The 27994-nt window shown below is 47.4% G+C and overlaps 1 protein-coding gene across 1 annotated transcript in view; it reads right to left on the reverse strand.

Moving 5' to 3' along the window:
* LOC135384774 (venom metalloproteinase BumaMPs1-like) overlaps positions 1–27994 on the reverse strand; it is a 94614-nt gene that overhangs the window by 55859 nt on the left and 10761 nt on the right. Inside the window, exons 4-7 of the mRNA XM_064613962.1 lie at positions 26380–26503; positions 25766–25807; positions 25554–25687; positions 1536–1607 (exon numbers count right to left, since the gene is read on the reverse strand). Of these exons, the coding sequence (XP_064470032.1) occupies positions 1536–1607; positions 25554–25687; positions 25766–25807; positions 26380–26503 (372 nt within the window). The remainder of the gene's footprint in view (positions 1–1535; positions 1608–25553; positions 25688–25765; positions 25808–26379; positions 26504–27994) is intronic.

Genomic DNA, 27994 nt, shown 5'->3' on the forward strand with positions numbered 1-27994 from the left:
AGGGCAGACGTCCTTCATGGAAGACGGAGTAAATATTTCCCTACAAGGTCTAAATGCCCCGTCATTACGGGTAGAGATATGCCACCGGTAGGCACAGCACGAATAATAGCAGAGGTTCTTACCATATCGGGAAAAAAATTATCTTCCAATAAGGAAGAACAGTTCTACTCACGGTAGAACTGTCTTCGGGAATGGTTGAACATTTAGCGTCAAGATGGGCAGATATTTCTCATCCTTGGGGTAGAGGTGTCTCCCATATGGAGAGAAAAGATAGACCCCCCAGAGGAATAACAGTTAACCATGTAGGGGCAGAATGTTGCCACTAACAGGGTAGAATTCTCTTCACACTCAGAGGTAGAAATGTTCCAGCATGGTAGAAAGTGAGGGGTAGAACATTTCTACCCCAAAAGGGTTGAGAATCTGTAACAACGCACTTCTACCCCAAAAGGTAGAAAATTACACCTTTTTTTCTTAGAGTGTAGCCGGTTGCGCTCAAGGTAAGCCGGACTGGAAGGCCCTTTCGCAGGACAATGCCGCGCGTCGAAATCGCAGGGTAGCCAAATAGCTGGTTGCGGCCGACTGCGAAGACGCGAAGATGGCAGCTTCCATTCGTGCAGGAGAGGTTGCCAACAGCTGAAAGCCAGCGAGTTTTTACATAATTGGGAATGATTTTAAAATATGTTTGCGTCTACTAAATGCGATGAAACTTTGCAGAGTTGTTCTACAGCGGGGACTTTATGAGATGCACGAAACAGTAGCAGCGTTTTTCGGACTCTACAGAACACCTTTAATGTAACCGACCGGAATCCCTGTTTTACGGTCCAACACCCCGTCTGTGATAAGAGAGCGTTTTTCTCACCAACTTCACGAATTCGTGAAGAAACGGCTATCCAAGGACGAATTATGAGGTAAGAGTGTGTTGTTGAGAAAACAGTGCTGGTCGGCAACGCGCATACATGCATATGGAGGCATGGTCAGGTTCATTCGAACCTGACGGTGCCTCCATATGCATGTATGCGCGTACGACAAAGCGAAAGCATTGGAAGCATATTATGATGCGTGGGAGACATCGGTATCTATGGGAAAGTTAAGCGATGTTCCCGCGGTTCGCCGCATTAGTTCCTTCGGGCATGCTCCGAACAGTTTGACGTCGACAGACTTGACGTCGAACCCCGTGAAGTACACGTGGCGCACATGAGAGTGTGAATGCTCGAGAAGAAGAACCGTACGAACTTTTTTTCAACGATCCAAGAAAAAAAAAAGAAAAACTCCCCGCTGTCCGTCTCACGGCAGAGGTGAGATCCACAGACAGACATCTATCGTAGAAAATGAAAAAGAAGGCAGAAATCCGCGTCCCCCACCCCTTTTTTTTTTTTTTTTTTTTTGCTTTGGACTACTTACGAACCCTGTGACACCAGTTACCTACGTTTGCTACACTGTGCAAAGATGTGTTTAAGCCAAATTAGATTTCAAAATTGGAGCTGAATTGAAAGGGAGGTTAATGATGTGATGCAAAATTGTATATAGTGACTTACACCCAGTCTGCTTATGCGTCCAACCGTAAAATGTACCTTGGGGTCCGCCAAGTCCTTAAATCTCAGATTTACCTGAAACGAAACGAGCATCACAAATGAATGATGTCATATTGTATACAATAGATTCATGCGACGGAAACGTAAAAAGGAATTGGTCATTAAGGTTTGCAAGAAACGTTAACGTACAATGGTTGATGTTGATATTGGCGAACAATACAAGACCATTTGTTTCTTGTTTGTTACATACCATATAGCTACCGTCTGAACTGCGCCAACGTGGCCCAATTTGGGACAGATAGTCCTCCTGAGCTACGTAGCGGCACTATTGATAAGCAATCACGCCAACTGGATATTCAGAATGTGTGCCAAGTGAAGCTTACGTGTCCTGGTAGTTGGTAAATTTATTCTTTCTCAATAAACTGTTTTTGTTATATCCCGAATTGTAGTTATCGTAGCTGTGCTGAGGAGCTGGAACTCGTGTTAGACGGCCGTCCGCAGCTCGGTATCGTCAAGCTGAATAAGCAAGCACATGCAGTATATGAAGTGCTAAGCTTCGGCTTCCCTCCCCTCTTGCATATGCAGTTTCTCGGTACGCACTGCGGTGTGACCCAGAAAAAATGTACCCGTGATAAATGCCCCCGAGAATATTGTTCCGGGAAGAAACTTCCCCATGCACATTTCTTGTTCGTGATCATAGTTGACACCCGAAGTAAAGGCACGAATTATTTGGCGCATGCACTTTTCGCGTCCGCCACAACATAACTCATGGGGTCACTAGGTGAAGAGATTTTTCATCCGTAATCCTTTCATCCGGCAAAAAGTAGGCGAATAGTGGTTTTATATACCGGACCGTATACAACCAGCATATACAGGGTGTTTAATAAAAAATTCTAAGTGGCGACTTAGTCGCCAGAGGGTTGTAGGACGTTCGGCAACTACCTTCTGGAATGTTTTGTCACAACTAAGGGAGGCTCTGGACAAATTTAATTGCGGGAAATTTGTTTTTTTATTGAACTTTGAAAATTGCCGAGCGAGCCTCACTTTGTTTTACGGAAATCTAGAGTCCTCCACGGATAACCGCATTAACTTCACCGGTACGTGCGCCGGTAGCACTAATTCCGCCATTTCCGATTCCGTCCTGCCAACATTACAGATGTAGTCGGACCAGTAGAACAATATCTACGGGCGCAGAAAAATGAACTTGTATATGATTTCGTCTTCCGGCATACCGATCCACTGTACAGAAAAAGAAAGAGTATATATTTATATATATATATAGATACTCATTGAACGATGCGACAGCACCAGGGGACACGTGTTTCGCCGTGTTTGCGGCTCGTCAGCCCTGGGTAGCTGCGCATCGTTCGGGATTGGCAAACCAGGGGTCACTCAGCGAGCGATATACACCTGGGAGGGTGACTGAGCACTCCTCAATGCCACAGTGCAAGCCAGTGAATTATAAAGGGCGGAAAAGCCATTAAAGAAATAAATAAATAGCGCTAGACGTGTTTGAAATTCAGACCTACAGATTAAGATGGCTTCTATGGCTGCACGTAGAGAAACAGATACTCATTGAACGATGCGACAGCACCAGGGGACACGTGTTTCGCCGTGTTTGCGGCTCGTCAGCCCTGGGTAGCTGCGCATCGTTCGGGATTGGCAAACCAGGGGTCACTCAGCGAGCGATATACACCTGGGAGGGTGACTGAGCACTCCTCAATGCCACAGTGCAAGCCAGTGAATTATAAAGGGCGGAAAAGCCATTAAAGAAATAAATAAATAGCGCTAGACGTGTTTGAAATTCAGACCTACAGATTAAGATGGCTTCTATGGCTGCACGTAGAGAAACAGATACTCATGGAACGATGCGACAGCACCAGGGGACACGTGTTTCGCTGTGTTTGCGGCTCGTCAGCCCTGGGTAGCTGCGCATCGTTCGGGATTGGCAAACCAGGGGTCACTCAGCGAGCGATATACACCTGGGAGGGTGACTGAGCACTCCTCAATGCCACAGTGCAAGTCAGTGAATTATGAAGGGGGGGAAGCCATTAAATAAATAAATAAATGGCGCTAGACGTGTTTGAAATTCAAACTTACAGATTAAGATGGCTTCTATGGCTGCACGTAGAGAAACAGATACTCATTGAACGATGCGACAGCACCAGGGGACACGTGTTTCGCCGTGTTTGCGGCTCGTCAGCCCTGGGTAGCTGCGCATCGTTCGGGATTGGCAAACCAGGGGTCACTCAGCGAGCGATATACACCTGGGAGGGTGACTGAGCACTCCTCAATGCCACAGTGCAAGCCAGTGAATTATAAAGGGCGGAAAAGACATTAAAGAAATAAATAAATGGCGCTAGACGTGTTTGAAATTCAAACTTACAGATTAAGATGGCTTCTATGGCTGCACGTAGAGAAACAGATACTCATGGAACGATGCGACAGCACCAGAGAACACGTGTTTCGCTGTGTTTGCGGCTCGTCAGCCCTGGGTAGCTGCGCATCGTTCGGGATTGGCAAACCAGGGGTCACTCAGCGAGCGATATACACCTGGGAGGGTGACTGAGCACTCCTCAATGCCACAGTGCAAGCCAGTGAATTATAAAGGGCGGAAAAGCCATTAAAGAAATAAATAAATAGCGCTAGACGTGTTTGAAATTCAGACCTACAGATTAAGATGGCTTCTATGGCTGCACGTAGAGAAACAGATACTCATTGAACGATGCGACAGCACCAGGGGACACGTGTTTCGCCGTGTTTGCGGCTCGTCAGCCCTGGGTAGCTGCGCATCGTTCGGGATTGGCAAACCAGGGGTCACTCAGCGAGCGATATACACCTGGGAGGGTGACTGAGCACTCCTCAATGCCACAGTGCAAGCCAGTGAATTATAAAGGGCGGAAAAGCCATTAAAGAAATAAATAAATAGCGCTAGACGTGTTTGAAATTCAGACCTACAGATTAAGATGGCTTCTATGGCTGCACGTAGAGAAACAGATACTCATGGAACGATGCGACAGCACCAGTGGACACGTGTTTCGCTGTGTTTGCGGCTCGTCAGCCCTGGGTAGCTGCGCATCGTTCGGGATTGGCAAACCAGGGGTCACTCAGCGAGCGATATACACCTGGGAGGGTGACTGAGCACTCCTCAATGCCACAGTGCAAGTCAGTGAATTATAAAGGGGGGGAAGCCATTAAATAAATAAATAAATGGCGCTAGACGTGTTTGAAATTCAAACTTACAGATTAAGATGGCTTCTATGGCTGCACGTAGAGAAACAGATACTCATTGAACGATGCGACAGCACCAGGGGACACGTGTTTCGCCGTGTTTGCGGCTCGTCAGCCCTGGGTAGCTGCGCATCGTTCGGGATTGGCAAACCAGGGGTCACTCAGCGAGCGATATACACCTGGGAGGGTGACTGAGCACTCCTCAATGCCACAGTGCAAGCCAGTGAATTATAAAGGGCGGAAAAGCCATTAAAGAAATAAATAAATAGCGCTAGACGTGTTTGAAATTCAGACCTACAGATTAAGATGGCTTCTATGGCTGCACGTAGAGAAACAGATACTCATTGAACGATGCGACAGCACCAGGGGACACGTGTTTCGCCGTGTTTGCGGCTCGTCAGCCCTGGGTAGCTGCGCATCGTTCGGGATTGGCAAACCAGGGGTCACTCAGCGAGCGATATACACCTGGGAGGGTGACTGAGCACTCCTCAATGCCACAGTGCAAGCCAGTGAATTATAAAGGGCGGAAAAGCCATTAAAGAAATAAATAAATAGCGCTAGACGTGTTTGAAATTCAGACCTACAGATTAAGATGGCTTCTATGGCTGCACGTAGAGAAACAGATACTCATGGAACGATGCGACAGCACCAGGGGACACGTGTTTCGCTGTGTTTGCGGCTCGTCAGCCCTGGGTAGCTGCGCATCGTTCGGGATTGGCAAACCAGGGGTCACTCAGCGAGCGATATACACCTGGGAGGGTGACTGAGCACTCCTCAATGCCACAGTGCAAGTCAGTGAATTATGAAGGGGGGGAAGCCATTAAATAAATAAATAAATGGCGCTAGACGTGTTTGAAATTCAAACTTACAGATTAAGATGGCTTCTATGGCTGCACGTAGAGAAACAGATACTCATTGAACGATGCGACAGCACCAGGGGACACGTGTTTCGCCGTGTTTGCGGCTCGTCAGCCCTGGGTAGCTGCGCATCGTTCGGGATTGGCAAACCAGGGGTCACTCAGCGAGCGATATACACCTGGGAGGGTGACTGAGCACTCCTCAATGCCACAGTGCAAGCCAGTGAATTATAAAGGGCGGAAAAGCCATTAAAGAAATAAATAAATGGCGCTAGACGTGTTTGAAATTCAAACTTACAGATTAAGATGGCTTCTATGGCTGCACGTAGAGAAACAGATACTCATGGAACGATGCGACAGCACCAGGGAACACGTGTTTCGCTGTGTTTGCGGCTCGTCAGCCCTGGGTAGCTGCGCATCGTTCGGGATTGGCAAACCAGGGGTCACTCAGCGAGCGATATACACCTGGGAGGGTGACTGAGCACTCCTCAATGCCACAGTGCAAGCCACTGAATTATAAAGGGCGGAAAAGCCATTAAAGAAATAAATAAATAGCGCTAGACGTGTTTGAAATTCAGACCTACAGATTAAGATGGCTTCTATGGCTGCACGTAGAGAAACAGATACTCATTGAACGATGCGACAGCACCAGGGGACACGTGTTTCGCCGTGTTTGCGGCTTGTCAGCCCTGGGTAGCTGCGCATCGTTCGGGATTGGCAAACCAGGGGTCACTGAGCGAGCGATATACACCTGGGAGGGTGACTGAGCACTCCTCAATGCCACAGTGCAAGCCAGTGAATTATAAAGGGCGGAAAAGCCATTAAAGAAATAAATAAATAGCGCTAGACGTGTTTGAAATTCAGACCTACAGATTAAGATGGCTTCTATGGCTGCACGTAGAGAAACAGATACTCATGGAACGATGCGACAGCACCAGGGGACACGTGTTTCGCTGTGTTTGCGGCTCGTCAGCCCTGGGTAGCTGCGCATCGTTCGGGATTGGCAAACCAGGGGTCACTCAGCGAGCGATATACACCTGGGAGGGTGACTGAGCACTCCTCAATGCCACAGTGCAAGTCAGTGAATTATAAAGGGGGGGAAGCCATTAAATAAATAAATAAATGGCGCTAGACGTGTTTGAAATTCAAACTTACAGATTAAGATGGCTTCTATGGCTGCACGTAGAGAAACAGATACTCATTGAACGATGCGACAGCACCAGGGGACACGTGTTTCGCCGTGTTTGCGGCTCGTCAGCCCTGGGTAGCTGCGCATCGTTCGGGATTGGCAAACCAGGGGTCACTCAGCGAGCGATATACACCTGGGAGGGTGACTGAGCACTCCTCAATGCCACAGTGCAAGCCAGTGAATTATAAAGGGCGGAAAAGCCATTAAAGAAATAAATAAATGGCGCTAGACGTGTTTGAAATTCAAACTTACAGATTAAGATGGCTTCTATGGCTGCACGTAGAGAAACAGATACTCATGGAACGATGCGACAGCACAAGGGAACACGTGTTTCGCTGTGTTTGCGGCTCGTCAGCCCTGGGTAGCTGCGCATCGTTCGGGATTGGCAAACCAGGGGTCACTCAGCGAGCGATATACACCTGGGAGGGTGACTGAGCACTCCTCAATGCCACAGTGCAAGCCAGTGAATTATAAAGGGCGGAAAAGCCATTAAAGAAATAAATAAATAGCGCTAGACGTGTTTGAAATTCAGACCTACAGATTAAGATGGCTTCTATGGCTGCACGTAGAGAAACAGATACTCATGGAACGATGCGACAGCACCAGGGGACACGTGTTTCGCTGTGTTTGCGGCTCGTCAGCCCTGGGTAGCTGCGCATCGTTCGGGATTGGCAAACCAGGGGTCACTCAGCGAGCGATATACACCTGGGAGGGTGACTGAGCACTCCTCAATGCCACAGTGCAAGCCAGTGAATTATAAAGGGGGGGGGGAAGCCATTAAATAAATAAATAAATGGCGATAGACGTGTTTGAAATTCAAACTTACAGATTAAGATGGCTTCTATGGCTGCACGTAGAGAAACAGATACTCATTGAACGATGCGACAGCACCAGGGGACACGTGTTTCGCCGTGTTTGCGGCTCGTCAGCCCTGGGTAGCTGCGCATCGTTCGGGATTGGCAAACCAGGGGTCACTCAGCGAGCGATATACACCTGGGAGGGTGACTGAGCACTCCTCAATGCCACAGTGCAAGCCAGTGAATTATAAAGGGCGGAAAAGCCATTAAAGAAATAAATAAATGGCGCTAGACGTGTTTGAAATTCAAACTTACAGATTAAGATGGCTTCTATGGCTGCACGTAGAGAAACAGATACTCATGGAACGATGCGACAACACCAGGGGACACGTGTTTCGCTGTGTTTGCGGCTCGTCAGCCCTGGGTAGCTGCGCATCGTTCGGGATTGGCAAACCAGGGGTCACTCAGCGAGCGATATACACCTGGGAGGGTGACTGAGCACTCCTCAATGCCACAGTGCAAGCCAGTGAATTATAAAGGGGGGGAAGCCATTAAATAAATAAATAAATGGCGCTAGATGTGTTTGAAATTCAAACTTACAGAATAAGATGGCTTCTATGGCTGCACGTAGAGAAACAGATACTCATTGAACGATGCGACAGCACCAGGGGACACGTGTTTCGCCGTGTTTGCGGCTCGTCAGCCCTGGGTAGCTGCGCATCGTTCGGGATTGGCAAACCAGGGGTCACTCAGCGAGCGATATACACCTGGGAGGGTGACTGAGCACTCCTCAATGCCACAGTGCAAGCCAGTGAATTATAAAGGGCGGAAAAGCCATTAAAGAAATAAATAAATGGCGCTAGCAGTGTTTGAAATTCAAACTTACAGATTAAGATGGCTTCTATGGCTGCACGTAGAGAAACAGATACTCATTGAACGATGCGACAGCACCAGGGGACACGTGTTTCGCCGTGTTTGCGCTCGTCAGCCCTCGGTAGCTGCGCATCGTTCGGGATTGGCAAACCAGGGGTCACTCAGCGAGCGATATACATCTGGGAGGGTGACTGAGCACTCCCAAATGCCACAGTGCAAGCCAGTGAATTATAAAGGGGGGAAGCCATTAAAGAAATAAATAAATGGCGCTAGACGTGTTTGAAATTCAAACTTACAGATTAAGATGGCTTCTATGGCTGCACGTAGAGAAACAGATACTCATGGAACGATGCGACAGCACCAGGGGACACGTGTTTCGCTGTGTTTGCGGCTCGTCAGCCCTGGGTAGCTGCGCATCGTTCGGGATTGGCAAACCAGGGGTCACTCAGCGAGCGATATACACCTGGGAGGTTGACTGAGCACTCCTCAATGCCACAGTGCAAGCCAGTAAATTATAAAGGGGGGGAAGCCATTAAAGAAATAAATAAATGGCGCTAGACGTGTTTGAAATTCAAACTTACAGATTAAGATGGCTTCTATGGCTGCACGTAGAGAAACAGATACTCATGGAACGATGCGACAGCACCAGTGGACACGTGTTTCGCTGTGTTTGCGGCTCGTCAGCCCTGGGTAGCTGCGCATCGTTCGGGATTGGCAAACCAGGGGTCACTCAGCGAGCGATATACACCTGGGAGGTTGACTGAGCACTCCTCAATGCCACAGTGCAAGCCAGTAAATTATAAAGGGGGGGAAGCCATTAAAGAAATAAATAAATGGCGCTAGACGTGTTTGAAATTCAAACTTACAGATTAAGATGGCTTCTATGGCTGCACGTAGAGAAACAGATACTCATTGAACGATGCGACAGCACCAGGGGACACGTGTTTCGCCGTGTTTGCGGCTCGTCAGCCCTGGGTAGCTGCGCATCGTTCGGGATTGGCAAACCAGGGGTCACTCAGCGAGCGATATACACCTGGGAGGGTGACTGAGCACTCCTCAATGCCACAGTGCAAGTCAGTGAATTATGAAGGGGGGGAAGCCATTAAATAAATAAATAAATGGCGCTAGACGTGTTTGAAATTCAAACTTACAGATTAAGATGGCTTCTATGGCTGCACGTAGAGAAACAGATACTCATTGAACGATGCGACAGCACCAGGGGACACGTGTTTCGCCGTGTTTGCGGCTCGTCAGCCCTGGGTAGCTGCGCATCGTTCGGGATTGGCAAACCAGGGGTCACTCAGCGAGCGATATACACCTGGGAGGGTGACTGAGCACTCCTCAATGCCACAGTGCAAGCCAGTGAATTATAAAGGGCGGAAAAGCCATTAAAGAAATAAATAAATGGCGCTAGACGTGTTTGAAATTCAAACTTACAGATTAAGATGGCTTCTATGGCTGCACGTAGAGAAACAGATACTCATGGAACGATGCGACAGCACCAGGGAACACGTGTTTCGCTGTGTTTGCGGCTCGTCAGCCCTGGGTAGCTGCGCATCGTTCGGGATTGGCAAACCAGGGGTCACTCAGCGAGCGATATACACCTGGGAGGGTGACTGAGCACTCCTCAATTCCACAGTGCAAGCCACTGAATTATAAAGGGCGGAAAAGCCATTAAAGAAATAAATAAATAGCGCTAGACGTGTTTGAAATTCAGACCTACAGATTAAGATGGCTTCTATGGCTGCACGTAGAGAAACAGATACTCATTGAACGATGCGACAGCACCAGGGGACACGTGTTTCGCCGTGTTTGCGGCTTGTCAGCCCTGGGTAGCTGCGCATCGTTCGGGATTGGCAAACCAGGGGTCACTCAGCGAGCGATATACACCTGGGAGGGTGACTGAGCACTCCTCAATGCCACAGTGCAAGCCAGTGAATTATAAAGGGCGGAAAAGCCATTAAAGAAATAAATAAATAGCGCTAGACGTGTTTGAAATTCAGACCTACAGATTAAGATGGCTTCTATGGCTGCACGTAGAGAAACAGATACTCATGGAACGATGCGACAGCACCAGGGGACACGTGTTTCGCTGTGTTTGCGGCTCGTCAGCCCTGGGTAGCTGCGCATCGTTCGGGATTGGCAAACCAGGGGTCACTCAGCGAGCGATATACACCTGGGAGGGTGACTGAGCACTCCTCAATGCCACAGTGCAAGTCAGTGAATTATAAAGGGGGGGAAGCCATTAAATAAATAAATAAATGGCGCTAGACGTGTTTGAAATTCAAACTTACAGATTAAGATGGCTTCTATGGCTGCACGTAGAGAAACAGATACTCATTGAACGATGCGACAGCACCAGGGGACACGTGTTTCGCCGTGTTTGCGGCTCGTCAGCCCTGGGTAGCTGCGCATCGTTCGGGATTGGCAAACCAGGGGTCACTCAGCGAGCGATATACACCTGGGAGGGTGACTGAGCACTCCTCAATGCCACAGTGCAAGCCAGTGAATTATAAAGGGCGGAAAAGCCATTAAAGAAATAAATAAATGGCGCTAGACGTGTTTGAAATTCAAACTTACAGATTAAGATGGCTTCTATGGCTGCACGTAGAGAAACAGATACTCATGGAACGATGCGACAGCACAAGGGAACACGTGTTTCGCTGTGTTTGCGGCTCGTCAGCCCTGGGTAGCTGCGCATCGTTCGGGATTGGCAAACCAGGGGTCACTCAGCGAGCGATATACACCTGGGAGGGTGACTGAGCACTCCTCAATGCCACAGTGCAAGCCAGTGAATTATAAAGGGCGGAAAAGCCATTAAAGAAATAAATAAATAGCGCTAGACGTGTTTGAAATTCAGACCTACAGATTAAGATGGCTTCTATGGCTGCACGTAGAGAAACAGATACTCATGGAACGATGCGACAGCACCAGGGGACACGTGTTTCGCTGTGTTTGCGGCTCGTCAGCCCTGGGTAGCTGCGCATCGTTCGGGATTGGCAAACCAGGGGTCACTCAGCGAGCGATATACACCTGGGAGGGTGACTGAGCACTCCTCAATGCCACAGTGCAAGCCAGTGAATTATAAAGGGGGGGGGAAGCCATTAAATAAATAAATAAATGGCGATAGACGTGTTTGAAATTCAAACTTACAGATTAAGATGGCTTCTATGGCTGCACGTAGAGAAACAGATACTCATTGAACGATGCGACAGCACCAGGGGACACGTGTTTCGCCGTGTTTGCGGCTCGTCAGCCCTGGGTAGCTGCGCATCGTTCGGGATTGGCAAACCAGGGGTCACTCAGCGAGCGATATACACCTGGGAGGGTGACTGAGCACTCCTCAATGCCACAGTGCAAGCCAGTGAATTATAAAGGGCGGAAAAGCCATTAAAGAAATAAATAAATGGCGCTAGACGTGTTTGAAATTCAAACTTACAGATTAAGATGGCTTCTATGGCTGCACGTAGAGAAACAGATACTCATGGAACGATGCGACAACACCAGGGGACACGTGTTTCGCTGTGTTTGCGGCTCGTCAGCCCTGGGTAGCTGCGCATCGTTCGGGATTGGCAAACCAGGGGTCACTCAGCGAGCGATATACACCTGGGAGGGTGACTGAGCACTCCTCAATGCCACAGTGCAAGCCAGTGAATTATAAAGGGGGGAAGCCATTAAATAAATAAATAAATGGCGCTAGATGTGTTTGAAATTCAAACTTACAGAATAAGATGGCTTCTATGGCTGCACGTAGAGAAACAGATACTCATTGAACGATGCGACAGCACCAGGGGACACGTGTTTCGCCGTGTTTGCGGCTCGTCAGCCCTGGGTAGCTGCGCATCGTTCGGGATTGGCAAACCAGGGGTCACTCAGCGAGCGATATACACCTGGGAGGGTGACTGAGCACTCCTCAATGCCACAGTGCAAGCCAGTGAATTATAAAGGGCGGAAAAGCCATTAAAGAAATAAATAAATGGCGCTAGCAGTGTTTGAAATTCAAACTTACAGATTAAGATGGCTTCTATGGCTGCACGTAGAGAAACAGATACTCATTGAACGATGCGACAGCACCAGGGGACACGTGTTTCGCCGTGTTTGCGCTCGTCAGCCCTCGGTAGCTGCGCATCGTTCGGGATTGGCAAACCAGGGGTCACTCAGCGAGCGATATACATCTGGGAGGGTGACTGAGCACTCCTCAATGCCACAGTGCAAGCCAGTGAATTATAAAGGGGGGAAGCCATTAAAGAAATAAATAAATGGCGCTAGACGTGTTTGAAATTCAAACTTACAGATTAAGATGGCTTCTATGGCTGCACGTAGAGAAACAGATACTCATGGAACGATGCGACAGCACCAGGGGACACGTGTTTCGCTGTGTTTGCGGCTCGTCAGCCCTGGGTAGCTGCGCATCGTTCGGGATTGGCAAACCAGGGGTCACTCAGCGAGCGATATACACCTGGGAGGTTGACTGAGCACTCCTCAATGCCACAGTGCAAGCCAGCAAATTATAAAGGGGGGGAAGCCATTAAAGAAATAAATAAATGGCGCTAGACGTGTTTGAAATTCAAACTTACAGATTAAGATGGCTTCTATGGCTGCACGTAGAGAAACAGATACTCATGGAACGATGCGACAGCACCAGGGGACACGTGTTTCGCTGTGTTTGCGGCTCGTCAGCCCTGGGTAGCTGCGCATCGTTCGGGATTGGCAAACCAGGGGTCACTCAGCGAGCGATATACACCTGGGAGGTTGACTGAGCACTCCTCAATGCCACAGTGCAAGCCAGTAAATTATAAAGGGGGGGAAGCCATTAAAGAAATAAATAAATGGCGCTAGACGTGTTTGAAATTCAAACTTACAGATTAAGATGGCTTCTATGGCTGCACGTAGAGAAACAGATACTCATTGAACGATGCGACAGCACCAGGGGACACGTGTTTCGCCGTGTTTGCGGCTCGTCAGCCCTGGGTAGCTGCGCATCGTTCGGGATTGGCAAACCAGGGGTCACTCAGCGAGCGATATACACCTGGGAGGGTGACTGAGCACTCCTCAATGCCACAGTGCAAGCCAGTGAATTATAAATGGCGGAAAAGCCATTAAAGAAATAAGTAAATGGCGCTAGACGTGTTTGAAATTCAAACTTACAGATTAAGATGGCTTCTATGGCTGCACGTAGAGAAACAGATACTCATGGAACGATGCGACAGCACCAGGGGACACGTGTTTCGCCGTGTTTGCGGCTCGTCAGCCCTGGGTAGCTGCGCATCGTTCGGGATTGGCAAACCAGGGGTCACTCAGCGAGCGATATACACCTGGGAGGGTGACTGAGCACTCCTCAATGCCACAGTGCAAGCCAGTGAATTATAAAGGGCGGAAAAGCCATTAAAGAAATAAATAAATGGCGCTAGACGTGTTTGAAATTCAAACTTACAGATTAAGATGGCTTCTATGGCTGCACGTAGAGAAACAGATACTCACTGAACGATGCGACAGCACCAGGGGACACGTGTTTCGCCGTGTTTGCGCTCGTCAGCCCTCGGTATCTGCGCATCGTTTGGGATTGGCAAACCAGGGGTCACTCAGCGAGCGATATACACCTGGGAGGGTGACTGAGCACTCCTCAATGCCACAGTGCAAGCCAGTGAATTATAAAGGGGGGGAAGCCATTAAAGAAATAAATAAATGGCGCTAGACGTGTTTGAAATTCAAACTTACAGATTAAGATGGCTTCTATGGCTGCACGTAGAGAAACAGATACTCATGGAACGATGCGACAGCACCAGGGGACACGTGTTTCGCTGTGTTTGCGGTTCGTCAGCCCTGGGTAGCTGCGCATCGTTCGGGATTGGCAAACCAGGGGTCACTCAGCGAGCGATATACACCTGGGAGGTTGACTGAGCACTCCTCAATGCCACAGTGCAAGCCAGTAAATTATAAAGGGGGGGAAGCCATTAAAGAAATAAATAAATGGCGCTAGACGTGTTTGAAATTCAAACTTACAGATTAAGATGGCTTCTATGGCTGCACGTAGAGAAACAGATACTGATGGAACGATGCGACAGCACCAGGGGACACGTGTTTCGCTGTGTTTGCGGCTCGTCAGCCCTGGGTAGCTGTGCATCGTTCGGGATTGGCAAACCAGTGGTCACTCAGCGAGCGATGTACACCTGGGAGGGTGACTGAGCACTCCTCAATGCCACAGTGCAAGCCAGTGAATTATAAAGGGGGGGGGGAAGCCATTAAAGAAATAAATAAATGGCGCTAGACGTGTTTGAAATTCAAACTTGCAGATTAAGATGGCTTCTATGGCTGCACGTAGAGAAACAGATACTCATTGAACGATGTGACAGCACCAGGGGACACGTGTTTCGCCGTGTTTGCGGCTCGTCAGCCCTCGGTAGCTGCGCATCGTTCGGGATTGGCAAACCAGGGGTCACTCAGCGAGCGATATACACCTGGGAGGGTGACTGAGCACTCCTCAATGCCACAGTGCAAGCCTGTGAATTATAAAGGGGGGAAAAGCCATTAAAGAAATAAATAAATGACGCTAGACGTCACACGTAGCTCTGTAGCTGCACGTTGAGCATATGTTTACAGCTACAGAGCTTCGGGTATTTTTTTACTTTTTATATGTACTTGCTGGCTTGCACTGCGGCCTCCACAGGTGGCGTCGTCACCGTGGAACATTGACGTCTCGCCGAGACGCACTGTTGTGCCGACCCAAGATCGTGTGACTTCCCTACGCCAGGCTGACGAGCTCCAAGTAGAGCGAAACAGCTGTCCTTGGCTGGGAGTGCACGATCAAATTGTAAACATATGCTCAACGTGCAGCTGGACGTGTCACTGGACGTGAGAGGAATCGACTGATCACATCGGACGTAAAACAAAGTGTTTGGGATTAACGCGGAATTCGCTAATTATGACAGTCATCCATTCCTCACGTATATACCGAATGCATACGTGTACTAGCCGCACGTATAAATTAAAAACAAAGCGTAGTCGTCCATTCCCAACATATATACCCCGATTGGCTTATCATGTTTTCGAAAACGTTATCGTGAGATTACGTTTTCATAAAATCCTATATTAGGAAGCTTTCGTGCATCGTATGACACCGCCTTTGCGTACGTTATAACGTGGTGATTCTGCGGAGTGCGCTAAGCTCAGAATTCTCGGGGAAAGCTTTCAGGGTTGTGAATTCTTTGGTTGTTACTATCGTCTCTCATCGTCGTCGTATTTGTGATGTATGCGTCTTCACTATCGTTTACACCGCATTTCCCGGCCGCCTCCAACTTCTTCAGATGGGCGTATGCATGTAATAGTACACGAATCAATTACAACTTTACTTCATTCCGGTATAGATCCGTTTTTGTCCCCAGCCTCGAATTTTTAAGTTATAGATTTTCTAGCACGTTTACGAAATATTGGCCATGCTTCCAGCGGAAACAGCTCTCGTAGTTGCCTCAAACGGAGAAAATGAAGCGTTGCGCGTCTATGCCGGTGATTCAGGTTTCCGTGATAGCGTTTGTGTGTCATGTTGCACTTGCGTTTAGTGTTCCTTCGAGTGACACTTTTCTTTTTTCAGGCTTAACTGGTGACACTTCGATCCGAATATTTCCGGTAAGGAAATTTCGAATTATTCGTAGCACCAGGTGTTCGTTTGTGGCCGCTGGAATTCGAAGCAAAGAATGCCACTGCTTCAAGTTCCTGCTGCGTTTCATTTATGCTCTTTAACGTATGAAATCAACTCCTGTGGTACCTCGTGCTCAAACTCTTATTTGTGTTTACATTCATTTTGCCTATATAATACGAAAAAAAAAAGCGATTGTCGAAACGTAAACGTGCAATGTTCATCATACAGACTCTTGCACCAAATAGCGCATACATGTTAATAATCACACATAAGATATAAGAACGTAACTATATACATAATAACAATTACACATATTTCGAAAATAATTGAATTGTCGAAAGCGTAAATGTCCTAAGTTCATCAGCACACAAAATGGCATACCAAAGAGCTTAGGTGTGAAGAGGGCTCCCGGCTTCACAAACACGCACGCACGCACACAACGAGCGTTGCGTGTAGACATACAAAAGTGTGTTCACAACTACAGAAATCCATATTTCTCTAGGTTAACAATTATCCATTGCAAAGCACCAGGAAGGGAACGCGGCCTCTTCGAAACGCCTCCGCGCCGGTCCCGCCCTTGTTGCTGACACTTCCTGTGCTCTTTGGTGACCCTTCCTGGTGCGGAGTTGGCTTAACCTAACCCAAGCTAGGCTTAACCTGACCTACACTGTTGCAAAGTTAAAAAGAAACAGCTTGTGTCAATGCAGCAACAACGGAAATCTACTACAACCGAAAAGCTTACAAGAAGCAATACTAAGAAAACGTCATCTCCGTGGAAGTGGCCTAAACAGTTTCAACAGGATGACAGATAATTTCAAGATATTGGCTTTGCACAACGGCGCGCATGGCAGGTATGATCTGATTTCCGGGCCAACACCCAATAACCTTTTCGGTGGAGTATGGCCATTATCCAGGTGGGCCAGCGATGACATAAGGGTACAAGGGTGTGCACTGTACCTCGGGCAGTCTTGGAGTGTATGATCCACGTCTTCAACTACACACCAAAGGAACTAAGAAGTACACTGGAATCACATTTGAACACAGCGCATGAATGAGAGAGAGTGCAGAGGTGTTTCATATAAGTTTGTTTCAATGGAAGGAACACTTGCCTATCACTATCGGCTGTTACAGCCGGCTGTTACTGAACAGATAGCACTATCAGCTACGGTAGATCCCAACGTAGATGTCGTATGTATGTGTGAACTAGCCGCACGTAAAAGAAGGCGTTTGCGCTTGACAGTATGTTGCTACCCAAGCAGTACAATCTACTGAAAGTCGAGTGCAATAGGGGTAGACGATATGTGTCTTACCGATGTTCTTTAGTTTCACGAGTCTATTCAAGGCCTTCCACCTACCCGTGCACCCTTACTGCACTCGACTTTCAGTACATTTTGCTGCTTGGGTAATTCCAACAGTGGAACATTCCCCTCCCCACGTAGATATCGTATGTATCTGTGAACTAACCGCAGACGCAACAAAAACTATGCATAGTATCGCAAAAGAAATAGTCGAAAAAAAAAAAGAAAATTGCGCGTTAACCCCGCCGGCTTCATTGTCGCAATGAAGTGCACTCGAAATGTGCTTCTAGAGGAGGAAGTGTCCCCGCCTTCATTTGTTTTGCCTTCTTTGTGATAAGACGGTTGTCACCAGCATCAAGCCCAAACCGAGTGAAGGAATGCAAAACAACAGGCGGGAACTCCTCCTCCTCTCCCCGCACCTTCCATGCGCACCTCTTTGCGGCAATCAAGCTGGCGGGGCTAAAGCGGAATTTTTACTGTTTTTTTAACTATTTCTGTTGCGATACTGTGCATAGGTTTTGTTGGGACTGTGGTTATCCGTGGAAGGCTTCATATTTCTGTTAAAAAAAAGTTAAGTTCGTTTGCCAATTTTCAAAGTTCAGTTGAACAAGATGAATTTCCCTCAGTTAAATATTGTCCAAAGCCTCCCTAAACGACGGCAAAAGTTTCCAGAAGGTAAATACCGGAAATCCCACAATCCTCCGGCGAGTAAGTGGCCGGTTATAATTTTTCATCACTTCAGGTGAAACATCCTGTGTACATAGCGTAAATGCATGAATATTAACATATACAACATGTATGGCAGGGTTGTTAGAGATGCTTTTAAAAGTAACTTTGGAACAGTTAGAGATCCTCAAAAATATAATTAGTGCTTTGACAGTTTAGTTTTACCAATTGAATTAGTTTGCCCAGCAGCAACTACTTTTCCTTCCACTCCGCTGCTGGTTTCTACAGGGATCTTTATGTGTGTACTCGCATTTTTGAACCTTTTGTTCCGTCGAAGGAGCAGAGCCTTTTCAAAAACAATTGTCATTGATGCGGGATCGGAGGTTCGTAGTCACAAGACGCACTAACTAACAGCCTCTCAACCGCGACACAGCTTGGCAGTCCAGTGTTGTACTTCAGAAACATAGACTTGAGTGCTGGGAAGGGCTGCAAAGTAACTAACGTCTTCTAATGTCGTTGAGGCTGTGTATTTTACAAACTCCTGTTTCCACACGGAAACGATGTTTTTGTTGTACGTCATGAAAAAGTGTGTCACAAGCCACACCGTCGCTATCAGCAGAACTATACTGCGTGCACATAGCTCAATTTCTCCATTTCTCGCTCCAGCAACTGCCACCCACGACACCAACTACTCTGCTCTAAACAATGGTTTGAATCGTGTGTGCAACAACGCAGCCACAATTAATCTTTCATCTGACAGCATTAAGTGATACCGCTCCCTCATTACTACATTGCAGGTTCTCTACAAGAAGTGCTGAGTTTTCATGCATCACGGGGGCTTTGTTTGAAGCATGTTTATGGTCGGAAGAAAGTATCTCTCATACATTACATACGGGACTCCCTTCGCAATAAAATTAATAGTTGTGCTGCTGGTGTCATGACGTGTACATGCTGCAGCGGCTAAGGCGTGTTCTACCCTGTTTAGTTTGGGAGTGACTATCACGGTTCCTAACACAGTTAGATCGTTTCTGGGGTAGGTTGCGGTACCGGCACATGGGTTGCAAGAGAAGCGCATCACAAGCCTCCCATATGTCTTCCTTCCTTTTCCCTTCTGATAAACATATCATGTCTTCGATATGTTGCGGTAGGTTGGTGCAAGCCTCCGAGAGGGTGAGGACACTTGGCCAGTAGACCGAACTATGGCGAGCCCGAAAACTATGGTACTGAAGGGGATGTCGCCGAAATAAACTATTTGAATATAAAGCGCAGAGGTAGTTGGCTATGACATGCGCACGGGTGCTGCAACTGCAAGGATGTAACCCGCAGAAGGGACAAGTTAGGGTTAGTTCGTTATTCCGTGCCGCCTGCTGTTACAGGGCGGTTGCTGATAATTTGTGTGGTAATTTATTGAGGAGAGGGTGGTGACGATTCCTGTATGCTTGTTGTTTTATGAGGGTGCAAACGTGATCAATAAACGTGATCATAACCCATAGCGCAGGTTCCGTGATTGCTGGTTTTTATTTTTTAGTTTGTTATTTAGTGCATCACTTTCCAAAGCCTGTCCTGAACATGACTTGTGGAACTACTTTATGTAACAGTTGCAAGTTTTCAAATAGACGTTTCGTTTCTTGGTGGTTTCTGATTGTTCATCCGGCCTTTCTTCAGCTCGGTCTTCCGACTTTGCGGCCTCGGCGTGAAATTTGGCGACAAGTGGCAGCAGCGCCTATATACCTGGCCTTCCCCTTGTCGTTCGCCGTCCACGCGGATGCCGTGCTGTGAATTAACCTTTGGTTTTTGGCCTTCTGTTCGGCGTTGCGATCTTTCGACCTTGTATGTTTCGGCCTGCTGATTGTTTGACCTACTGAATTTACGCCTTTTGGTAAGCTGCGACGGGGACGACGCGCAGTATAGATGTTTTATGGCCCTATTTCCTTTTTTTTTTCTTTTTGTCTCGGATTCTTGGAATCCGTCTGCGTTTGAACGATAAAACTTGACGGGTGGATGAGCAATGCCAAGCATAAACGCAGCCGTGGAGGCGTTGCAAATAGAGCTCTAGAGGAAGAAGTGTCATGAAAAGCAAAAAAAGGGGAAAAAAGAAAGGATAACGCAGGCAACTGGAGAGCCACGCACGAAAACTGGTTGTGAAGAACATGGCACATGATCGGGCAGTTTCAGAGACAGACGCACAGGGCCAATTTGGCCCAGACAGGCGGACTTTTCCGACGGACTTTACTGGAGGCTCTCGCCACAATTCTCCCAAAAGTCGACCCAAGGACGGACGCTAAACCCACGTTTCCTTCTCCTTGCTGCTGTCCTGTCTACACCTGCCTACGACCTCGCGCCCTTCATAAGCACAGTTGCTTCGCAGAGGTGACACGGAATTAAAACAAAAATGTTTCAGGGAAAATAGTCTCCTCACTGTTCTGTTCGAGGGACATTTTCCCCTTGGGTGATTATTTTCGGAGACATACCTTCAGGGGTGTTTTTATTGGACCCTCCAGAAATGTTGATCACTCTGTAGAACGCAGATGTCACGAAAAGACCATTGTACGCATTTATCATACAGAATCCAATGTCCTTCAACGGTATGAAGTGCTTTATTTCATGCAACACGGCAGTGCTGGGCTCGACTCCTCCCATGGTTAAACACATACACTCCATGCATTCGTTGAGTTTTCTTTTTTCATTCATGTCGTATTGCTTCGGATACCATCGTATGACCTCCATAGTATGTGCCAACACCGTGGAACACTCATTTCTGATTCAGACACACTGCATTCTCCCACCTAAAAGGACGCGATTTCTCTAACCCGTCCTGAAGATCCCCATCGTGTAGCCTGAGGGCTCACACGTGTCCCAGAGTACGAGGGAACCCCCCTCTCCTGCATCATAATCACGTTTCCCCACCCTTTTTTCACCCTTTCCCTTTGTGCACCGTGCCACCACCTCCGAAGAGTCTTACTTCACCTTTACCAAGCATCGCCTTTACCTCTCCTAAAAGGGGTTGCAACTAGGGTTGTCAATCCGGAGCCATTTGTAGAGGCTCCGTTCACGTTTGTAGAGTTCACCATCCCAAATTTGTGACGACACCATCGCGCAGCACTACCTCCGGCACACACGGCCCGCCTTCACTCCTACCGCATGTCGGTACTCTTCACTCCTCTTCTCACGGTTCTCACTGTCGGCCGCGACACTCGAGTCTTGCGCTCACCTGCCGGTCGCGGCAGTCGCGGCAGCCGACGCCTTGGCACGCTTCAGCCCGTCTCGGCAACTCACTCACTCCACCTGGGACTCTCGAGCTTCGGTTCCCGTGCCGGTCGCGGCACCCCAGGACCACGACACCGAGCGCCTCATTCTCTCTCGCTCGTCGGTACCTGACGGATCGCTGTTCCCGTCTCCATCCTCTGTGAAATTCCGCGAACGTGTGCCGTGCCCCTGTTCGACCACACGTCACCACGTCTGCACGTCTACCACGGTCGCCCTCAACAGCAACTTTTCCGAGACGCGTTACCTGGACTCCAGCTGTAGCGGACGCTGGACGACGACAACGACGACAACGATGGCCACGCGCATGGAGCACCCGCTTCTCAGTTCCACCGGCGCGGCCATGGAGATAGGCCACCGTCACCGCCTCTCCGTGGCATACCATCATCGCCGGTTGGGACTCATGTAGAGGAAGACCACCGTCCTCTACACCATTCTTGCAGTCCAGGGATTTCGGGATTTTTTGCTATCAATTCCTGGATCACGGGACGGTATTTCGGGATCGTGACGAGTTCAGATGGTGCTTCCAATATAGTCTTGCGCGGACAGAATTATCTGACCCGCATCCGACCTGCATACGACCCGTACTCGCAAGTTAAAATCCGCACCCGACCCGCAACCCGCGTCCAGTTACAAATTGAGACCTGCATCCGCCCGCGGCCCGCATATTTTTTCCAGAGGTTACCCGCACCCGACCCACTACTCGCATCGGTGTGAACGTTGACGAGTAAACCGAGAGTACTCCCTGGTCAATGCCTGGTAATTAGATGTGTCTGTGTCATGGTTTCTTGTACGACATCAGCGCAGTGGTCAAAAAAGTGGAAATGCGTGTTACTTTGTGGTTGTCAGTGATGATAGGAAACAACACCGTCGCTGCGTGCTTATCACATTGTACAATGATAAAGCACGACCTGAGAAAGCATATTGCGTTGAGGGTGGTGTCTCCCTGTTCCGAGCGAACTTTTGTGCAAATACCGGCTGCCGAACTGAAGGTCCGTTCAGCTTCAGCGCTAGAAGTAACGACACTCAGGAAATACCTGTACGCACTTGTAGGCAGCGGTCCTACCTTCTGTCATAAGACGTGCCGTTTCCTTACGAAGGAGTGAGTCTTTGCCTGATGACCTACAGGTGTTTCACTTTCATGTCATATTTGCCCTCACAGAATCCCGGGACTTCGGGACGTCAAAAATTGGTCGGGCTCCCGGGATTTCGGGATATCGCGATTGACAACTCTAGTTGCAACACTTTGCCCATGAAAGAACTGATGTTCTGAGGCTGGAACAACATAGAAGGGACAAACACATACAAAGCCCTTCTATGTTGTTCCAGCCTCAGAACATCAGTTCTTTCATGTTCAACAGTTGCCGCCTGCGTCGATCCCGTCGTATGAATGTGTGTATGAGTGAGCAAAAATGTAAGAGTGAAAGGAGGATGAGTGAGGGAGAGTGGCTGGTTTGTCCCTTCAGATGACGTACCTTGGAAGTCGCTGAATAGGCGTGTTAGCTTAGCTCAATTGGTAGAGCCCTGGACCGGCAATCCAGAAGATGTGGGTTCGAATCCTACACCTGGCTAACCTTTTCAGTGACTTTCGTCTTTCAACTTTGCCCATGTTATTCCGGATAAATATAAAACATTGATATTTGTATCGCATATGCATTCCCAGGTGTACAACAATAAGTGCAATAGACGAGTAAGAAAAACGTCACCGCGAACCTGAAACTAAACAGGCAGTGACGTCCTTTCAGGAATGTCTGCCAGTGAGGCGGCCCGTGAAAGGGTCAGGTGGTTACGGGAATCAATAGGAATGGCCGATATCCCCGCTGCACTGATGGAAAAGCTCAGTGGATAGAGTTTGTTCAAGCGTCGGTGTTCCCATTATCTAGATGTAGAAAATAATTATTTTTCCGTTCAGTAATACGGAATGTAGTACAATGCGGACATGATATTGATAAGCGTAGGATAAGCTTTACTGCCTCAAATGGGTCTATATTTGCCACATCAAGTGCAACAACGTTGAATACAGTGTTCCTATAGACCAACGGAGGCCGCCAACCCGCAGATACTGTTATTTCAGTGTCACACGGACTACCAATCATATTTTGTCAGAAAGGACAAAATATACTTCCGTATTCGGTCTAGCGAAATTGTGGAATTTCGGAACATGAAAATATGCTCGAGACTATACACTGTTTCCGCAACATAGACAATGGGCTCAATACGACGCTGCCTGTAGAGATGTGGAATACCACCCAGGCGACCTGTCTTGCTTTGGAAACCAGATCATAAGGTTTGCCTTTCAGCAAAGCTCATCCGCCGCTACTTCCGCATATACAAGTCCTTCGAAAGGCTTCTCCTGCTGACTACGTTGTTCAGGATTCCAACTCCATACGACCCCGAGTTCGGTGATCTTCCAATGCGGACATTGTGCACGCCTCCTGCCTCAAGACATGCCACAGAACCTCTGATTGATAGGAATGATCGATACCTCCACAGGGGGTATTTCTGCATCTTGACAGAAAAGCGGGTGCCGTAGCTCATATTCCTGCTGAGCGCTATAAGACGAGGACTTAAGAAGAAACACAACACATGCGCTAGCTCATGGCTGGAACCACGGTGCCAGTTCGGATCAGTCTTACTGCACCTTCCCCTAGGCACTCTCCCGCCAAGCTCCGTAAAGAGCCACAATTTGCAGCATACGGCTAAGGCGTCCGGAATGATGCTATACTTGATAAGATACATTGAAGCGACGTGCTATCATTCAGTTATCGTTTCTTGAACTTTTGCTCCGACATCCACAGTGGCCGCTAACACCGTGAAACACTGATGTATCCACAGAAAGAAGCACACCGCACACGTCCACCCTAAAACAGGTCGTTTCGGTGAACAGTGCTAAAGAGCCTCACTTTTGGAGAGTCTGGACTGGATAGTGGAATATTTGGTAAGCAAACATATACCTTGCATTCGTCCCCTGAGATTCGGCGTATTTATGTCTGTATCAGTATATTTTGTGTACCTACCTCTGAAAAAACAAAGAAAAACACAAAGCAAGTTAAAAACAAGGGAAGTTAAGAAAATGGTGAAAACCTCACGACTAGTTCTTTGAGCGATGCCAGAGTAATCCAGTATAACAGCATAATAAGTGTCGAGTAGAAAGCACTTCACTCACTTCAAGTTACGGCTGTCATACGGACTTACTTAGTTGCACCTTCAAGGAGTGATATTTGCGCTTAGTGTCATTCGGGTGGTGTCACATGGCATCTTTCAGCGACACTCTGCAGAACGTGCGCTGAAGATTTAGTGGGTTCCCCAAACTCACTTCTCTTCACTTCACTGCTCCAAGTATGTAACCTCGACAACAGACTTTGAGGTACAAATAAAAATACTGAGGAAAAGCAAAATAGCCTGTCAACCACAATATGTTTAAACTACTAACGTGAACATCGTGCTCATTTGACTTAAGTTCAGTGCAACATTGTACCGAAAGAACATGTACTTACTCTCGTTAACAGCCTGTTAAAACTTCGCGGGCTAGCGATCTGTTCGCAGTTATATTTATTGTGGTATTTACTGGGTGTTTTCTCTAATGTGTACAGAAATTATATTTAAAGCGAGCGATAAAAGAAAAGCAAGTGGTACTTTTCTGCTACTTGAGTAAGAAGTAAGGTACTGCTTCACTAGTAGCACCTGTTTCTTAGTCAAGTACCTGAAAAGTAGCGCTCGTTTCTCTTTTATTGCTCGCTCTAAATACAATTTCTGGACACGTTAGAGCAAACACCCTGTATTTGAGGCCAATATGTTTAACATAATATTGGCCTCAAAACGATTGCAAAACGATTTTCGGGGAGTGTTTCTAAATCAAAGAAAGATATTCTTATGAAAGAATCGTGGCGCACGCCTAGAAATATTGCCGTCCTTCATTCTCATCTATCACCATTGCCATCAAAGTGCTGTGACACCTACGCCGCGTAGCACGAATGTATAGTGAAAGTGACATTCGCTTGGAACGAGTGTACTTGACGAAAATGTCACTAAAGTTAGTAAGTGTGTGGAAGTATAACTACACTTGACGAATGATCCCTTCTCGTCCTTGAGCATGTAGAGGTCGCTGCAAACTGTGTCAGCGAAACAAGCGAGCTTCCTTATATGCTTGGTTCAGTACACACGAAATATACGTTCACTAGCTGAATATATCAAGCTGCGTGCAACTTACACTAGCATAGAACATAGCCATGTATGAGATGAGCTCTGAGTCCTTGAGGGTTCCTGAGTGTGCGTAGTCTGTGACCACAAAAAGCTCCGGGTAGATAATCGACGGATATTTGAAGGAGGTCGGCCCATCCTCACCTGCATTTCAGGCGGAAACTCTAGTGATTCAAAAGGAAGCTACGCCGGAGAAAGATTTAGACGAATGCAAAAACATACGTGGTTCTGTTTTGAGGTTTCTGCCTTCCAGAGCCCAGAGCGCTGAAAAAAAAAAAAAAAAACGATGTACCATTATACACCACGCTACACGTCGCAGTAAGCATACACAAGATCAAGAAGTTTCACTATTCTGCTGAAATCAGTCCCGTCATTCGCTCCAGGTTTTTGGGCCATTCTGGAAGCGTTATGCTGCCAGGAATTGGTTGTGCACTTCATTTGCATATAATTATTATCTCATTAGTAAAGGGAACCATGCGAGTCGTATCAATAACATCAGAATGGTAAAACACTGCGTTGGTTGAAGCGGGAAGGCATATCGTATTGATCATACATACTCTGATGGCAACCAGTTGCTCATAATGTTCCGTTCCATTTCGTCTTACGTGTATATCTTATCCGAATTATTATCATTACTGCTGTGTTCGAATATCCCACTGGAATGAGAATGACGAAAACTGTTCGGAAGCAGCATAAGCACTGTCGTTGCAGGCCAATCTCTGGGCAGGTCCAAATCAATCTGATGCAGTACATCTTTTGTGATAAGTTGGTGGAATGAAAAATTGGGAAGAGCATGCAAGTGCAATTATGTACCTACTCTTGGGAATGAAACATACCATCGGCGTAGCTGTCGTGCGTTGGTTCTTCGATCTCGTATAGTGCATGTGCAACTTGGCCATCTGCAGACCGGGCACTGGCGAGTGAGGGTTCAATGCGGAGGTTTCCCCTTAGTATTCCTTCCTGTAAGGGAGGAGAAGATGTAACGCGAGAGGCATCGACTCACTTGTAAGTTACAGGGGATGACTATAGGGATTGACACACGGTGATTGTGATTTCTGGCACCTCCCAAAACGCGGCAAAGCACGGTAGTACAAGACTGAATTGTTTTATCATATCATAAGACAACAAGATGACTACTCTTTGTCACTTATCATAGCCATCACTGTGGTACGTGATTTGTGAGACCTTGATCGAGAAATTTAGGTAATGACCTTTGTGGGAGTTCACTGGCTTTAAAATCGAGCCCTGTGACGATTGCCTGGTATATTCTTTCATTTGCAGCAGCATCACCATCGATATCGTCTGCTCTACGCATACTCGCGAACACAAATTCGCAGCAAGCGCGTCATTCAGTATTAAATATCTTCTCGACCAACAGGGATAGCCTCCTGCCCCGCTTACCGTTGCACCGCAGTGAGTTGGGTGAATGTTAGAATCCTATTGTCCGTGAAGCATAAAGAATCCCCAGTCCGACAAAAATGTTTCACATTTACGCCCCTCGTGATCTGCTGCAGGCAGTGCAGTAGTTTACGTAAGGCGCCCTATGTCATTCTAACGCGCAGACGCCCGGACATACCTCGTATCATGATCTATCGCTGCAGTCAATAAACCAGACCTTCAGCGCCTAACAGGAATTGCAAGAGGCGGTAGCTTAGCCAGAAAAATAAAACCTTTCGGGAGAGGCTCTACGGTAACATTACGTGATTACGTGGTGTGAGGATGTCGCCCTAGTTTTCCTTCTCCCAAAAGTACTACTAAAGTACTACTTTAGTGCTACGACTCAAAGCAGCTCATAAAAAAAAAGAAAAAAAAAGCTCCTGAGATCAACGAAGTTGCGCTATGAACGTAACTTCACCCATCTCTGTGTCTCGTTTTTTTCTTCTTCTTTATGTGCTGTTTTGAGTCGTCATGAACGTTTGCGAGTAATATGAACGATGTCATGAGTGGGGATATATGGGATGCGCGCTGTCGAATTTACGCATTTTCGGTAGACACCGCTCACAAAAAGCCCGAAATCACAATACGTTGTACTTGCTAGGAGAAGAAAGGACATTTCGAGAGGAACACAATGGCATATATTACTTAGAACACATTGATATAGATTACGGGTATCACTATTGGGAAAAGGCTAGTGAGGTTCCCAGAACGTACCATATTTCACAAATGAGGCAACCTTGAACTCGTTTATCTCGCCAGAGGCAGACCTTACAATCTTCAGAACTTAGGACGCAATGCTACCCACACCTGACAATATGTAAAAAAAAAGAAAAGTCAGCTGAATATGTTGAATAGTTATGAAGGTACGTGGCGTCAATCCTCATAAGGGGCGCAGTGGTCGAAATACCCACACCTGAATGATGATTAATTAAAAAATAACCACCAATTATTTTCAACTACCTTCAGCGCCAATATGCCTCCTAGGGACAAGGTTTTAACATGTGTTTGATAGAA

Source organism: Ornithodoros turicata, chromosome 1 (assembly GCF_037126465.1).
Source record: "Ornithodoros turicata isolate Travis chromosome 1, ASM3712646v1, whole genome shotgun sequence".
Lineage (NCBI taxonomy): Eukaryota > Metazoa > Arthropoda > Arachnida > Ixodida > Argasidae > Ornithodoros > Ornithodoros turicata.